At 36.5% G+C, this 17,670-nt stretch overlaps 1 protein-coding gene across 2 annotated transcripts; it reads left to right on the top strand.

Moving 5' to 3' along the window:
• The first annotated feature begins 296 nt into the window (after positions 1 to 296).
• LOC103024186 (flavin-containing monooxygenase 5) lies at positions 297 to 13,165 on the top strand. 2 transcript variants are annotated; one of them, XM_049481586.1, is made up of 9 exons: positions 297 to 557; positions 3,925 to 4,057; positions 4,218 to 4,406; positions 4,759 to 4,924; positions 7,119 to 7,261; positions 7,991 to 8,187; positions 9,799 to 10,154; positions 10,300 to 10,372; positions 12,099 to 13,165. In XM_049481586.1, the coding sequence occupies exons 2-9, from the start codon at positions 3,926 to 3,928 to the stop codon at positions 12,526 to 12,528; spliced, it is 1,686 nt and encodes a 561-aa protein (XP_049337543.1). In that variant the 5' UTR covers positions 297 to 557; position 3,925; the 3' UTR covers positions 12,529 to 13,165. The 2 variants fall into 2 exon arrangements, with proteins under 2 accessions (XP_049337543.1, XP_022520588.2); XM_022664867.2 differs by lacking the exon at positions 297 to 557 and adding an exon at positions 1,030 to 1,133.
• The last annotated feature ends 4,505 nt before the right edge of the window (positions 13,166 to 17,670 follow it).

Raw genomic sequence — 17,670 nt, 5'->3', positions numbered from 1 at the left:
TTCTTATCTGAGTAAAAGAACTGTTACTTTTTATGTAATCAGATATTTTATGCAGTAGGATCTAAAGTCAACACTGTGTTTTTTAAAGGAGAACTTCGGTGTAAAATGGACTTTTGGTGTAGTAAAACATTATAAAAAGTACTTACCTTTGATGAATAGAACATCTTCCTTCTCTCACAACCTTCCAATATATATGTCTGATAATGACAGACATATATACATACACTCCTATAGTCTGCCTCCTGGCGCCTGCTGGTATGTCCTTTTCAGTACAGTGGCTGCGCAAGGAGCTGAAGCTAGCGTTATGGGATGTAAACAGTAGTTTTAATAAGCTTCTTTTGCACTTTTTTAAGTTATTAATGCCTCGTTTTAAATGTAAGGGCTCTCCGGATTCTAGAAAGGACGTGTGGAGCTTCTTTGAGCTGGATAACGGTGGAAAAGCGAATTATCGGGGCAAATTATGCCCCGTGTCACCCAGTCTGGGGGGTGTTTGGACAAACTGTTAAAATTTCTGGATTTGAGATCGCTGTGGGAAAACGGTGTGCTGTTCATCAAAGGTAAGTCCTTTTTATCATGTTTTACTAAACCAAAAGTCCATTTTACACAGGAGTTCTACTTTAAGAATTAATAGAATATTGCTAAACATAACTGCAATTCTACGAAATATTGATATTATCTTATAATGTATCTTAGAGTTATATCACCTTTAATTATGGTTTTCATAAGTTTCCAAAAAAAGTGTACACAGTACTGTATTCTGTATTTCACCTTTATAAAAATGTGTAACCACACAACTGGAACTGGAAAGTTTATGTGATTACATAATCTCTCTCTCTCTCTCTCTCTCTCTCTCTCTCTCTCTCTCTCTCTCTCTCTCTCTCTCTCTCTCTCTCTCTCTCTCTCTCTCTCTCTCTCTCTCTCTCTCTCTCTCTCTCTCTCTCTCTCTCTCTCTCTCTCTCTCTCCCCACCCCCCTCCAAGTACTACTGAGCTGCAGTCAGTGCACCCTCCCCCTCTCTTTCCTGTCTCCGCCCTCCTCTCTGTCTGTGCAGTGTTTATAGCTGGTATTCAGTTTGATGTGGAGGGTTTTTCTGTAGTATTTCTCTTCACAGTACAGTAGACTCCGCTTGGTAAGGTAAGTGTGCGTTTGCAGTGTTTTAAAGAGTGTCAGTGATCAGGCCTGGGCGTGGAGAGACAGTGAGAGAGAGAGAGACAGCGCTGTTTACCACCAACTTTAAAACAATGAGCGGAGTCTGGAGAGAGTCGAGGATAACTTACAGCTCTGATATTAACTAACAGCGATATCTTACTCAGCTAACTGTTGTACCCGAACACACCCATGAGCACTACAGCCGTCAAAAACCCACCACCACACCATACATACACATACACACACACACACACACACACACACACACACCACACCACACACCTGGACAATAAGACCTTTTACCTGTGGAGAAAAGAGTCTCAGCACGATAAGATCACTCCGCCTGTTTTACTGAGTATATACTACTACTTGGAAAATGTCTTTTTTTTGGCTATAAAATCTATATTTATTGTATTCCAAAAAACGCTTATATGTATATATATATGTCTTTTTTGTCGTTTTGTAGTGAATACAACTTTTATTACAATAACAATAAAATTGATATTGTCATGGTTTGATCTTCAAGAATAGTGTTATTATTTACAAGCATACTTTTATTTTATTTTCTTTAAATATATTCAGTGGTGTCCAAAGTACCCAAACCATGTAGCTAGTTAAAGTTAAAAGTAAGAAAAAATGTTTCTATGCCTCTAATGTCCTATTATTGTTTTATAATTCTTCTAATCAACTGATTTTAGGTGAAAATACACATGATTCAGACTCTTGATTTTAATAAAATGTCATTATTCAGTCTGACTCTAATGTCTGTTAAAATGATCATAAACCTTAAACACTGAAGGCAAAGTGTTTCATTAGGTAGAACCACTATAAATATCTTTTTGCAAACAAGCAAAGGTTCAGTTTAAGATTTATTTGTAAATAACAATTAAATCTTTTACGTATTATTCTAAATGGTGTGCTTTCCTCATGCTGATTTTTTTAACAGTTATATTTTATGCGCATATAAACTAAAAATAACAACTTTATATCTATTTTTTTATTTAAATACTTTTGTCAAGATAAATAAAGATACAGGGAAAAAATGAAAATACTTTAGTACAGTAAAGAATTCCGTTACTCAGTTACTGTTACCCCAGTAGTGACAGATTTACCACTATCTAAAAACTTATGCTTAGTACAGTGATATGTATTCAAAATGTGCTGCACTACACACAATTAAAAGATAAATTACACTTTTGTAATGAATCATGCAGTTGGTTATATCTGAATTTATTGTTTTCTTAAGTTATGTACTATCAAATTATGTATCACAATAAATATAATCACTGTACAATAATTTGTCATTTCTCACCCTTAAATTAATAAAATACATTGTTTTTTTCTAAAAATGATAATTCTTCATGAATATTCTTCATAGTATTTAAAATGTACTTTGATTTGTATTAAAAACAATTAGTAAGACTACTTCTTTAACCTATGGTTGTAGAACGAGCAGGTATTGTGTAGGAATGAGTGTAGGATAAGACTAAGAAAAAAAATTACACAATAAGAAATCTAGAGAATAAACTTTTTAGGAAGATTAATTGCGTAATGATGAATTATTTTCGCTTCCAAAAATCAGTTATTTCAAAATGACCATTTTGAAAAACTTGCCCAATACTTTTGGACACTGTAGTTGTAGTTTTAGTAATAAAGCTAGATGTCTTCAGTTGACAAAACAATAAATCTGGCATTTAAATAATGAAATATATTACACATTATTCTGTATGCTGACCTTTGTTATAAAAATGTAAAATTGACTGTAAAATTGACAGTTTTTTTTTTTAATTGAAAGTTACGGTGGCCGAGAAAGCCCAGCGCAGTGCAAATTGAAAAGCGCTGCAAAAGCACAAAACACATCCATCAAAATTACAACACAGGCGCAGCAAATAGAAAAACGCGCTGCAACTAGAAAAACGCGCTGCAAAAAGAAAAACGCGCTGCAAATAGAACCACAACACAACGGAAGTGAGTCACAACACAACGGAATTTTCCCGGGGGACCTTAAAAGATGCTGTACCAGCTGTATACAAAGGACAATAAGTGGCAAACAAGCTTCTGAAAAGTAAGTTATGTTTATTACCTGTGATTGCCACGGTTGTGTGCATATTATTAAAAGTTCTGCTTCACAAAACGCCTTGTTTTCCACTTATTGTCCTTTGTACACATAGTGAAGTCCGAGAATTTACTGAAGATCAGCTTAGCTGGTACAGCATCTTTTAAGGTCCCCCGGGAAAATTCCGTTGTGTTGTGACTCACTTCCGTTGTGTTGTGGTTCTATTTGCAGCGCGTTTTTCTATTTGCAGCGCGTTTTTCTATTTGCTGCGCCTGTGTTGTAATTTTGATGGATGTGTTTTGTGCTTTTGCAGCGCTTTTCAATTTGCACTGCGTTGGGCTTTCTCGGCCACCGTAGCCAGTGCAGGTAAAAGCTGTAAACAGTGTCTAAAACATTAAAATACCATTTATAGAAAAACTAAAATAAAACTTGCAGGAACAAATTTGGTGTATCAAGTACTATGTACACTCTATAGAATAAAGATGCTACAAATGGTACCTTAAACAATGCCATAAAGGTAGCTCTTTAGGTTCCATTAAAGTGATGGAACAAAAAAGTTGTAAAAGATATTTGTCAGTGCATATACAAAATTTTACATTTACATTTTTGAAAAGTGCAACAGTCAGTTAATGAAACTTGCTGTTGGTAAGTATACTTAAACATTAATACTATTCACAGTAAGCTCAAAAAATGTGTTTTCTTATACTGTAAAAAATCCAGTATGGCTCGGCGGGTGGCTGTGATTGGAGGAGGCAGCTCTGGACTGACCTGCATTAAGTGCTGTCTGGATGAGGGGCTGGAACCTGTTTGCTTTGAGAGCAGTGATGACATTGGAGGACTCTGGAGGTTTAAGGTGAGGTGATCACTGTTGGTCTTGTTTTGCACACCTATTTATTGCCAAGTGTTGCGCAACAATAAAATTGCATTGTTATTTTAGTTGGCGTGGATCAGAATGTTACAATGATAAGAAGAGTTATCAAAAAAATGCTCCTCTTCCTCACCCACACTTACAGGAGAATCCTGAGCAGGACAGGGCCAGCATCTACCAGTCAGTGATCATCAACACCTCCAAGGAGATGATGTGTTTCAGTGATTACCCCATTCCAGCCCATTTCCCAAACTACATGCACAACTCCTACATCATGGAGTACTTCCGCATGTATGCTGAGCACTTCAAGCTTCAGAAATATGTTCGCTTGAAGGTGAGCTACCAAAACCATTACTATGTTTATGTGTAATTAGAAACCCTATTAAATTGTTACATAGACAGCAGAATGGGTATGTAGGAATATATAGGCAGGTCATTTATTAAACCCTAACACCAGGTGTGTGTGTGTGTGTGTGTGTGTGTAGAGAGAGAGAGAGAGCGTGAACTCTATAATACATTACACTTGGACGATGACCTTGTAGGGCTGAGTAGGGCAGTGCTTAAAATATATTGTAGATACAATGATGTTGCAGTTTTAAATTAAACATCTATATAGGTCAGCTGACACATCCAGAACTAATTGATCAAAGTTCAATTGAATTCATTAACTATGGTTTTAATTCCAGACAAAAGTTCTTCACGTCATTCCAAGACCAGACTTTGCTCATTCTGGTCAGTGGGATATAGAGACGGAGGACAGCCAAGGCAACCGAGCGAAACATGTGTTTGATGCTGTGCTGGTGTGCACTGGACACCACTGTCACCCACACATTCCTGTAAAAGACTTTCCAGGTATGACAGAATGAAACAAGGTAGATTCAGGTATAATCTATGTATAATTTTCAGTCATTTTAGGCAATTTAACATTTTAAAGCTATACAAAAAGGACACAAGTAATAAAGGTACACTCAATCAAATGGTTTAATGAATGCAGCTGACATAAATTCCCAAAATGGTGATTAGACATATGCAGTCAAAATGCAATGAAAAGAAAAAGATATAGCCTGGCTAGTAGTGCTAGAATCTCAAAGATTTCCAAAAATGGTGCTCGCTGTCATCAGTGATAAAATATATTTTTATTATCTTTTTATTATATTTTAAAATAAAGATTTATTAATTTAGAAATAGACCAATATTTCATAGTACACATTTGCTAATTGGTTGTTTTAATGTTCATTGTGTGCCCTTTGTCAGTTTATCAGCTATTGCAATTCCTGACCTGTTGACACTGCTGCTCCAGATGGACCAAAATGAGTGCCCCAAAAACCACCTAATATAAAACTTGCCCTGTTCATTATATAACTGCACATTTGCTCTGACAGGAGAGCTGAACATGTGAATGTTTTATGTCAATATTAGATATGGCTTTCCGCCCAGGAATAAACTTTGGACTGTAAGTGTACGGTGCTAGAGAGGCTTTTGTTTGTACACTCTGCGTTTATAAATTGTGGAGACCATGGCAACACTCTTTATATAAATATTTGCAGCAAATTAGCTTAAGCCTGCAAAACTCAAAATTGTTGTAATGCCAATATAATGGTGTATCAATGACATTTACTGAACATGAAACCTTATTACATTGTATTATACAAAAAAAAAACACTTCTATTTCAGGAGGCTTGTCTATAATTGACTTTAGCACCCATTGGAGCTCTGCTCTGGGTTTAAGGAGTATTTCTTTGAAAACTATTTGTTTAAAGTTTGTAAATCCTTTTGGTTGAGCATTTCTATTTCCTCTGCACTTTTCTCAGTGATAATGATAAATGTACATGAAGGTTTATTAGTGTTAGACTGGTCATCTGCTTTACTGAAGTAACATTTCATGTTTGATTCAGATCCAGTGACTGGAAAATCCTCTGAGATTACTGAACTCTTAAGATCAGGCTAGGTTTTTCCTGTCTTTGTCAGTTTAGTGTTGGTCCAATGCAACTTCAGCTTTCTGTTCTTGGTGGAACTTATTGTGGTCTTCTGCTGCTGTTGTTTGTTCAAAATGCTTTCCTATTAACAATAATTGTAAATTGTACATTTTTGTCCATAGAATTGTCATATATCGTACCAGTCAAAAGTTTGGACATATCTTCTCATTCAATGTTTTTCTTTATTTATTTATTTTAGTTATTTTCTAAATGTAGATTTATATTAAAGACAAAAAAAGCACTTAAGTGAATTCATTTTTTTATATATGTTGGTCTCCACAATCCCCTGTCCTAAACCCATCTAAGATGAGTAATTTGGGATAAGTTGGAGCATCACAGCATGAAGAAAAAGCAGCAACTGTTGTTCAGCACCTCCAGGAACTCCTTCAATATGCTGAGAAAACTATAATATAATGACTAAAATACCAAGAATGTGCAGATCTGCCCTTAAAGATAAATGTGCTTCTTAGAAGAATCTATATTATAAATCTCTGTTGGTTTAACATTTTTTCTTTTTTTTTAGAATAATACTACATGTGCTTCTGTATAGATTTAATCTTTTCAATGTTAAATTTACAATGAAAATTGAATTGACAAAAAAACGCACTGAATGAGTGTGTCCAAGTATGTCCAAAATTTTGACTGGTACTGTATATATTTGAAAAATATTGATTTATTATTATCAGTACTGCCTAAAACTAGTTTAGTTGCTAGATCATTTTTAAAGCCTTTTAAGTGATTCAGATTAAGATGACAAAAAGACGTTTATATCATACTGAAGATAAATAATAAAAGTAGTGTTTGTTTTAGTAGTATCCTGGGCTTTAAAAGAGAAGCTACTGAGAAATTCAGCATGTAGTCTGGAATTTTAACTCAGGGGTAACATTTAGAAAGGTGTCAAATTATTTCATTATCATTTCAGGCATATGAGGTTATGGAATAACAACCTAAATTCATTTTAATGTTATTAATATACAGTAAAAATGAAAAGTCAATAAAAACCTTAATTGTTGTGCTTTCTCAGATTCCAAGAACAGATTTTGAAAATAATAATTACATTTTATTTTTAGGCCTAGACACATTCAAGGGTACATACTTCCACAGCCGGGATTACAAGACCCCAGAGGATTGGCGTGGCAAGAGAGCGGTTGTGATTGGAATTGGCAATTCAGGGGGTGATATTGCTGTGGAGCTTAGCAGGATGACTAAACAGGTAGGTCCTGCATCACTGCAGCAAAGCTGTGTACTGCTTTAGTGGGATGTTGCAACGGGGTATTTTTTCTATATAAACGAAATAGAAATGAGATTAATAAATTTTCGTCTTATTCTCATTTTTAGATTGTATGATATTAATGTGTAATATCAGCACCAGTAGGCACTTACCAGCTAAAACAATACTGCACAGATTGCCTTCTGACTTATAGAAAATAGAATTGACACACTCAATACCACCATCTGGTGGAAGCAAAAATCAGTAATAGGAAAACATAAAGCCAGAGCATGTAACAATTTGTAACAATATATATATAGCAGTTTTGTAACAATATCGTTTAAATTTTAAAAACTTTATAATAGAAATCAGAAGAGGAAGAGGAGCAAATAATGTCCATTAGGGGCACTCTGAAAATACCAGAATTAAAAACAACTTGTAGAAAACCGCAATAGAATATATCACAGAATTGTTCTGCTTTTATAAATATATGCACATATATGTGCTGATGTGAAGAGCATTTTAAAAAAATTAAAGGAACTCAACACACTTCTTTAGAGCAAATTACTGTTTTTTTTTCTTTTATGCCAACTTAAGACCCAATATCCAGAACTGCACAGCTGTGAAATGTAGTAAACCTTCAGTAAACCACATTAGCTCATCTCAGAATTCATAACATGCTCAATGGCATTTGCCCCTTTGGTCCCAAATGAAAGTGTTGTTTCTCTCCAGGTTTTTCTGAGCACTAGGAGGGGTTCCTGGATCCTGAATCGTGTCGGCAATGAAGGGGTTCCCATGGACATGGTCTTCAACAGGTTCTCACGAATGCTACAGGCTATAACGCCCAATAATATAATAAGCAGCCTAGGAGAGAAGAAACTCAATCAGAGATTCAACCATGCTATGTATGGACTGCAGCCAAAACACAGGTACAGTAGCGCAATTAAAATAATCTTGCTTAAATGTCTCATTCCATCATTTTTCATTCATTTTAAAATGTCTAGTTGTGGTCTCTAGAATGAATGAATGCCATGTGAGCTGTTTTTTGTGAAAAAAAAGTGCTCTAGTGTTCCAGTATAACAGTGCTTTAGTTCTGTGGAGGAGTGGAGTGGAGAAACAATAGGATTTCGGCTCTTGCTCATAAATATTCATACATGCAAATATGGTGCATTTGATTGGCTAATAGAACTGTGACGCCATGAGGGGTACAACAGTTAGAAACGTTTTAAAATAAAGACATTTTTCACATATGTTAATATATATATATCATATGTTACTTGTCATATATTACTTACGTATAACATGTGTACAGCCCTTCTAAGTGCAGTTTAGCCACTGATCTAGTTTTAGAGCCTCTGTAAAACAAGAAATCCACTGGAAATCCTATTTAAACCTACAAAGGTGGGTAGTCCAAAAATCCATGTTTTGTTGGCTGAGCCGCAGCAGAGCTGCCCAGGCAGTTGGAACAAAACCCTGAGATGGATTTGTATTTTTAACTAGTGTAAACAGAACTGTTTTAAACATACACCTACCTATCAAAATTTTACTTTGCTGGTGGTGCTCCATAGACAAATCTCGCCCACAGAGCACGCTGATAATGATCTACTGAGCACAAACACAGATCAATCAGGATGTCTGTGGAGGTCTATGGAGCACAAGGGGGCAGCATTAAGAATGTAAAACATAATCACAAAGCACACTGATAGGTGCACTGACCACAAGTAGAGGCCAATGATAATGAAAATCCTGCTCACAGAGATTTTTATGCAACATCTGTCACTCCATCCCTCTGTGTTGCTTTTTGGCTCCCAAAATATTCATAAACGAACCTGGTATATAATGTCCTAATATCCAAGATGTTGTATATGGATTTAAGGCAGAGTCACTACCAGTATGTGGGAGAATCCCATGAGTCATGGGAGAGGTGGGATGTCAGTTTTTAAACTGTGGAGCGGAGGGGGACATGTCCCACACATGACTTCCGTTACAGATCTGATAAAATTCTTGTACTTTTTAAATATATTACGTACTGGTGTGCTGTATCATATAATATTCAATAATAAAATAACATTTTCATTTTGTTTCAGTAGTGTATTCTTAAAATAATGATTTGTGATATCGCCAGGAGTATCATTATCACAAAAATACTGTGATATTATTTTAGGGCCATATTGCCCACCCCTACTGTATACTATTCATTTTATGTGTATGTGTATGTTATTTTCTTTTTAACATTCGTAAAATTCTTTATTTGTTGCATTCTACCGATTTACAGGTAACTCTTAACAATAAGGGTGAAAAATAACTATTTAATAATCATTACTTAATTTTGATGCTTAAGAATGTAGTGAAAATAATGAATTGAGATATTAGTTTAAAAATATATGATTATGTATAATGTCTTTTAAGAATAATTAGTTGAGACATTCTGTCATACGTGCTGTTAATTGGAGTACTCTTATTGTAAAGTATAAGGTGGAATCCAGTGGAAGGTCTTATTTGCATGATAGCTGACCAAATTTTTCGTTTTTCTTCCTCAGGCTGCTTAGCCAACATCCCATGGTGAATGATGACCTGCCTAACCGCATTATCTCGGGCACTGTAATGGTCAAGCCTAATGTGCGGGAGTTCCGTGGCTCCAGTGTGGTCTTTGAGGACGGCACTGTTGAGGACAACATCGAGCTGGTCGTGTTTGCCACCGGCTACACCTTCTCTTTTCCATTCCTGCCCAATCATGTGATCTCAGTAACGGAGAACAGGACGTCGCTGTATAAAAATGTGTACCCTCCAGGCCTTGAGAAGTCCACTTTGGCTGTGATTGGCCTCGTCCAGCCTCTGGGAGCCATCATGCCCATATCTGAAATGCAGGCCCGCTGGGCCACACGAGTCTTTAAAGGTGAGTTAATTTACTGATTTTTTTTGTGTGTGAATAAGCAAGACACTTACTTGCCTGGGCTATTGCTTTTCTGTGGTAGAATGGCCGGTTCATGTTTGTCGGTTATGTTGCGTATGACTGATGTTGGGTTTATGTTGTCACATAGGTTTGCTCAAGCTTCCATCAAAGAAAAAGATGCAGAAAGACATCAAAGCAAAGGAGGATCTTATGGCTAAAAGGTAATAAACAGCAATGATAAAAAAGAGCATAAAGGCAATGCGTAAAAAGCAGTAAACTAGGTTATTGTTGTATTAACTAAGTAACATTAGTAATAATCATCAAATAATTCGCGTAGTTGCTCAATATCAGATTGGTAACTGAATAAAATGTAGGCAATAAGAGGATACGCCTTTAAATTAGTATTTACCATTTTTGTGCTATTCTTTAAATTATAGTTACACAATTTTATGATGTATGACATGATTGGTTATGTAAGGATTATATTTACATACAATATTCACAGGTTCAGTCTGCACATCCAGCTTTTTTCTTTTTCTTGTTATGGAAACACGTATTAGTGAACAACTAAAATACTGAACATAAAATAAAAACTTATCATGGTTAAACCCTTAAAAAAAACAATTTCTAAGGACAAATGTAAAATTGAATGAAGGTATACAATATGACAATATATATATATGTTCAGCCAAAAGTGAAGTACCAATAACTGATGTAAAATAGATATGAAAGTGGATATAAAATATCAACCTAATTTAAATATCAGATTATAACATGTTATGTTGTCAGTGATGTTACTGTGATGTGATACTGTGATGTGCTACTTATAGGGCTTAAGTTACAGGGCTTTGCAAACGTGTTCAGCCTCCTTAAAACCCATCAGATATGTTGTCTGAATTACAAATGACACAAACATTATTCCAGTCAGTAATTTATTTTTAAACCAATTGGCTACATTACACAAATTCATTACTTTTTGCTTCAGGTTGTTCAAGGTATGACCAGAGTTTTGGAATATTAATAATAATAATCTTTTCTGTTTTTATATTCTATCCAACCTTTTGTAGTTAAACTGTGTTACATTGCAGGGGATTATTAGCCATTGTCAAATGCAAATTCTTTATTAAAATCTGAGAATGGGTACTTTAGGGGTTTAGTTGTTTAAGTACAACTATACAACTGCAAAGGCCCAAGCAATATGCTAAGTGTAGTACAGGGGTGTCCAAACATTTCTTTGTTGGGGGCCAGAAGGAGAAATATATGTGCTGTCACGGGACTCTGTAATAAAACAACCAATGAAATATAGTACCCTGCAGGCACATATCAGTATTAAACGTGGCGCAATTTTTTTGTCATCTGATGTCATGACCAACATTCAAAGGAACTAACGTGACGTTGATGGCCAAGTGGGTTCTTATTATAATAATACATTTTCTTGATTACTCTCATTTATACATCATTTAACTTAAGTTAAGACTTTTTAAACTGATGTTTTGTTTCATAATGTCTCTTAATATTATACTGCTTCATTATGGCAACTAATTCCTGACAAATTAAACTTACACACTTCCTTCTGAACTATTTAATGAATAGTCATTTTCCCAATGTGCCTGAAATGTTCTGCATTCCCTGTCTATTTTCCATTTCTTTGGAGATGTAGACATAATGAAGGAAGGAAAGATGATGAGGAGCGTTTTAAATTGGGTTTATGTCATAGCAACCCCTAGCTTTCAAACTTTGAATCTCACACTATAAAAAACCTGCTTAATAGTGGGCCAATTTTATTTTTAAAATAGCTCAAGGGCTATTTCAAAAACAGAAAATGGGCTGCAAAGGGCCCGCGGGACGTAGTTTGGACACCCCTGGTTTAGTTTAAAGTCATATAGCCTAACTGTAAATCATGTAGACATCCTGTGCTGCAGTGTAATTCTTGTCATCCTCCCTCAGGTATGTGGCTTCCCAGAGACACACCATCCAGGTAGACTACCTGCCCTACATGGATGAGTTGGCTGTGGAATTGGGTGCACGTCCCAAACTCTTTTGGCTGTTCTTAACTGATCCTGGTTTGGCTTGGAGGGTAATGTTTGGTCCCTCCACCCCGTATCAGTATCGACTGTTTGGGCCAGGTCGGTGGGATGGGGCTCGCAAAGCCATTTATACCCAGTGGGAGCGTGTGGCCAAGCCCCTGAAGACCCGCAGCACTCCTGTACAGGAGTCACACCACTCTGTTCTTCCTCTCCTCCTGTCTGTGTCAGCTGCTGCCGTGTTCTCCGCTATCTACTACACCAGGTCCAACCTGGCTGCAGCCTGCCCAGATCTAACGTCCCTCCTGGACAGAGTAACAGGTTATCTGCCTCGACTCGTGTCAAGGCAGTGACCTCTTCATCTGCCTCCAGACACCTCAGAGAGGGCTGATTGTTCTCTTGTTTAACAGGTACATAGAATGTTGTTAGGTAGTGTGAGAAAGTGCAGGGTGGTGTCATCTGGTGAATTATGTATTAATAATGAGATTTTATAATTACATTTAACATTTCCAAAAGACACTTTTAAAGCCTTGGCTTTTATGAACACAATTTACAGTTGTTCTACAAGGTGTCAATAATGTTTTTTCACATATTACTACTAGGGATTGAGCCCACTATTATACAGCCCAAAATCAGAAAATGTTTGGGACTGTATGGAAAATGCAAATAATAAATAATAAAATAATAAAAATCTATGCACACCCTGTGCAAGGAGCGCTGTGATGCTAATTGCTATCTTACACACTGTAAACTGCTGCATCATTGCTATCTTACACACTGCCGCATCATTTTAATAGCGATGGAGTATCATTAACATTAACTAATGTTTGACCCAGTGCCTTAGGTGTTGATATTTCAGTAAAACACTAAAGATTTTAAAAGATGTGTAAAAATGTATTAAATCATGCCATCATATTGCCTTTAGTATGCAAGAATTGTTTGTAATCCATATAGTAATGCATAAATAAAATCATTTTACACCAGAAACAATAGCCATGTATGATGTTTGTTTAAAATAATTACATCTAATTGAAAATATCTTTTTTCTCAACATATGTTTTACAACCATTTTTGTCCTCAGTTTTGGGGGGGAAGTTTGTCTTTCTGTGTGAAAATGAAACACATGGTATAGCCCATTCACCTGTTGGTCAGACATTGTTTATTTATAAGTATACACAGTAGGGTGATAACATACATAAGCGCAGCATTTACTGAGGTAAAAATTAGAGTATATTAGTAGGATACAGTATTATAGCAGCAGACGTACCTGACAGCAAAAAGGTAAAGTGAGTACAGGTTGGGGGCATCAATAGAGCTGGTGTGTGTGTGTGTGTGTGTGTGTCCTTTTGTCAGGCAGCTTTAGTGAAAATAGCCCGTGAGGCATGGGTGGGGTTTGTCCTCAATGTTGGAGGCTTTGTAAATGCAGTGTGTGGTGGGAGGCCCTGATGATCTTCTCAGCTCTCCACACTGTACACTGTAGCTGGTTTGCAATTCCCAAACCAGATATCAGTGATAAATATGATCAGGATGATCTCTACAGTCTCACTGTAGAACGTGGTGGGAAAAAGTGGTGCTTACTCAGACTCTGCGGGAAGTAGAAGCACTGCTGGAATAATTTAGCATCAATATGCCATTTCTAATAAAAACATACAGTACCAGTCAAAAGTTTGGATATACCTTCTCATTCAGTGTTTTTCTTTATTACTTTATTATTTTCTGTATTGAAGATTAATATTAATATTAAAGACATAAAACAATTAAGGGTCTGGAATATGGAATTACATAGTAAACAGCAAAAACAAAAAATCCTCCTCAATCCCCTGACCTAAACCCAACTGAGATGGTGATTTGGGATAAACTGGAGCTTCACAGCGTGAAGAAAAGCAGCAACTATTGTTTAGCACCTCCAGAAACTCCTTCAAGACGCTGAGAAAACAATTCAGTTCAGCAGATCTGTCCTCAAGTATCTACGGCTACTTAGAAAAGGTTTTAATGTATAAAACATATTCTGGTTTGTTTTATGCTTTTTGTTTAAATAATTCTGCATGTGATCCTGTATAGCTTCAATGCTTTCAATATATTCATTCAAACCTGGTACTGGTACTGTACATTTAAAGGGTAATTGTTTAGGTAAAAGCAGTATTTTAGTGAAATAAAATGTTCGTCTTACTGCAGCTACTACCCAGCTCTGCTATTAAAGGAAAAGTCTGGTGTGAAATAGACTTGAGGTGTAGTGAAACATGACAACGAGTACAAACTTTTTGAATAGCTCACCTCCATTCAGTCCCAGCATTCCAAAATAATGCTCCCAACAGGCTTACAATGACAGTGATTGGGTGTTTTGAAGATATTGCTATTTTTACACCATTAACAAGCTCAAAGTAGCTCCACGTTTTGGTAAAATTGGTAAAATTCCAATGGCCCTGACATTTAAAATAAACGTTTTTTAGCCAATGCTACCAACAGGCTTACAATAAGAGTAATGGAGGCATAGTGTTGTAAATGCAAAGAAATGACTATTTTTACACCATTAACCAGCTCAAAGTATCTCCAGAATGTATTGGTCAAATTCCAAGGGCCCTGACATTTAAAATAAGGCACTGAGAACTTTGAAAATGCCCAGATAGTTTATTAAAAAACACAGCCTATACACACAGTACCGCCAGCATTTCCACAGAATTCATTTTGCAATCTGAAAATAGCTATTTCATTGCATGGGTAAAGCTATGCCCCTATAGCTAGCATTGTATGCTTGTTGGGAGCATTGGCTAAAAGCGCTGTAATTCGTAATGCTTGGGGGTTTATGGCTAGCAAACTCGATAGGCCTTGTACCTGTTTTAGTTATAGTTTAGTAATCCATGTTTACGGTTTAGTAATCCGTGCCCATACACTGTGTATAGCTGGACAGAGCATCGTCTCTAAAAGGTGAAGCCACCACAGGTCAGGTGCCCCCTGCTGTTCGGTTGCAGAAAGCTGTGTAACCCCACCCATCCCCATAGGTTTTAATGGCAAAACAGACAACTTTCAATCACATTTTTTCCCAATATACTGTAATTCTACCTCCATTATTTAAATGCAACAGCTAGTGTAACCTCTGCTCATACTGTCATATTTTATAACCCCTTGTAAAAGGCCTGGGTTACACCTAGCCGGGGTGGGACCAATAACTGTATGGTTGGGACCATAGACTGTGTGAGCTCTGTGAAGGCAGCCTTCAGGGGCGGGGTTATTTAAATGAGTAGGCTGTCTCTCCACAGTCTTTCTCCCTCCTCTGGTCTCTACTGCGCAGACTCGGGTATCAGGATTGTCAACATGGTGCAAGACTTTGGCATTATTTTCATTGAATGAATGGGAACGGCGACACGGCGTCCATCTTTTTTACAGTCTCTGTCCGTGCCTATGGTTTAGTAATCTGTGGGTACAGTTTATAAATCTGTGCATATGGTTTAGTAATACGTGTGTATGGTTTTTAAATCCATGCATATGGTTTATAAATCTGTGGTTATGGTTTAGTAATCCGCGTGTATGATTTATAAATCTGTGGGTATGGTTTAGTAATCCGTGTGTGTGGTTTATAAATCTGTGGGTATGGTTTAGTAATCCGTGTGTATGATTTATAAATCTGTGGGTATGGTTTAGTAATCCGTGTGTATGATTTATAAATCTGTGGGTATGGTTTAGTTATCTGTGTGTATGATTTATAAATCTGTGGGTATGGTTTAGTAATCCGTGTGTATGATTTATAAATCTGTGGGTATGGTTTAGTAATCCGTGTGTATGATTTATAAATCTGTGGGTATGGTTTAGTAATCCGTGTGTATGATTTATAAATCTGTGGGTATGGTTTAGTTATCTGTGTGTATGATTTATAAATCTGTGGGTATGGTTTAGTAATCTGTGTGTATGATTTATAAATCTGTGGGTATGGTTTAGTAATCCGTGTGTATGATTTATAAATCTGTGGGTATGGTTTAGTAATCCGTGTGTATGATTTATAAATCTGTGGGTATGGTTTAGTAATCTGTGTGTATGATTTATAAATCTGTGGGTATGGTTTAGTAATCCGTGTGTATGATTTATAAATCTGTGGGTATGGTTTAGTTATCTGTGTGTATGATTTATAAATCTGTGGGTATGGTTTAGTAATCTGTGTGTATGATTTATAAATCTGTGGGTATGGTTTAGTAATCTGTGTGTATGATTTATAAATCTGTGGGTATGGTTTAGTAATCCGTGTGTATGATTTATAAATCTGTGGGTATGGTTTAGTAATCCGTGTGTATGATTTATAAATCTGTGGGTATGGTTTAGTTATCTGTGTGTATGATTTATAAATCTGTGGGTATGGTTTAGTAATCTGTGTGTATGATTTATAAATCTGTGGGTATGGTTTAGTAATCCGTGTGTATGATTTATAAATCTGTGGGTATGGTTTAGTAATCTGTGTGTATGATTTATAAATCTGTGGGTATGGTTTAGTAATCTGTGTGTATGATTTATAAATCTGTGGGTATGGTTTAGTAATCCGTGTGTATGATTTATAAATCTGTGGGTATGGTTTAGTTATCTGTGTGTATGATTTATAAATCTGTGGGTATGGTTTAGTAATCTGTGTGTATGACTTATAAATCTGTGGGTATCGTTTAGTTATCTGTGTGTATGATTTATAAATCTGTGGGTACGGTTTAGTAATCTGTGCGTGGAGTTCATAAATCTGAGCATACAGTTTAGTAATACAGACAAGAATGCAGACTGAGAAATAGCCTGACTCTTATGAGACTTGTGAGCCTGTGGGTGCGGGCTGAGGGTTCCTGAACTTGCGAGCGTGGTTTTCTCCCTACAGACCAAAAGGGTGGCCGAGAGGACCTTCATTCATCATGTAAAGACTCATTTAATCATCTAAAACAGTATGAAACTACGGTGGCCGAGAAAGCCCAGCGCAGTGCAAATTGAAAAGCGCTGCAAAAGCACAAAACACATCCATCAAAATTACAACACAGGCGCAGCAAATAGAAAAACGCGCTGCAAAAAGAAAAACGCGCTGCAAATAGAACCACAACACAACGGAAGTGAGTCACAACACAACGGAATTTTCCCGGGGGACCTTAAAAGATGCTGTACCAGCTGTATACAAAGGACAATAAGTGGCAAACAAGCTTCTGAAAAGTAAGTTATGTTTATTACCTGTGATTACCACGGTTGTGTGCATATTATTAAAAGTTCTGCTTCACAAAACGCCTTGTTTGCCACTTATTGTCCTTTGTACACATAGTGAAGTCCGAGACGTTACTGAAGACGCAGCTTAGCTGGTACAGCATCTTTTAAGGTCCCCCGGGAAAATTCCGTTGTGTTGTGACTCACTTCCGTTGTGTTGTGGTTCTATTTGCAGCGCGTTTTTCTATTTGCAGCGCGTTTTTCTAGTTGCAGCGCGTTTTTCTATTTGCTGCGCCTGTGTTGTAATTTTGATGGATGTGTTTTGTGCTTTTGCAGCGCTT

This window comes from Astyanax mexicanus, chromosome 1 (genome assembly GCF_023375975.1).
Source record: "Astyanax mexicanus isolate ESR-SI-001 chromosome 1, AstMex3_surface, whole genome shotgun sequence".
In the NCBI taxonomy this organism is placed as follows: domain Eukaryota; kingdom Metazoa; phylum Chordata; class Actinopteri; order Characiformes; family Acestrorhamphidae; genus Astyanax; species Astyanax mexicanus.
This window is presented reverse-complemented; position numbering and strand designations above follow the sequence as displayed.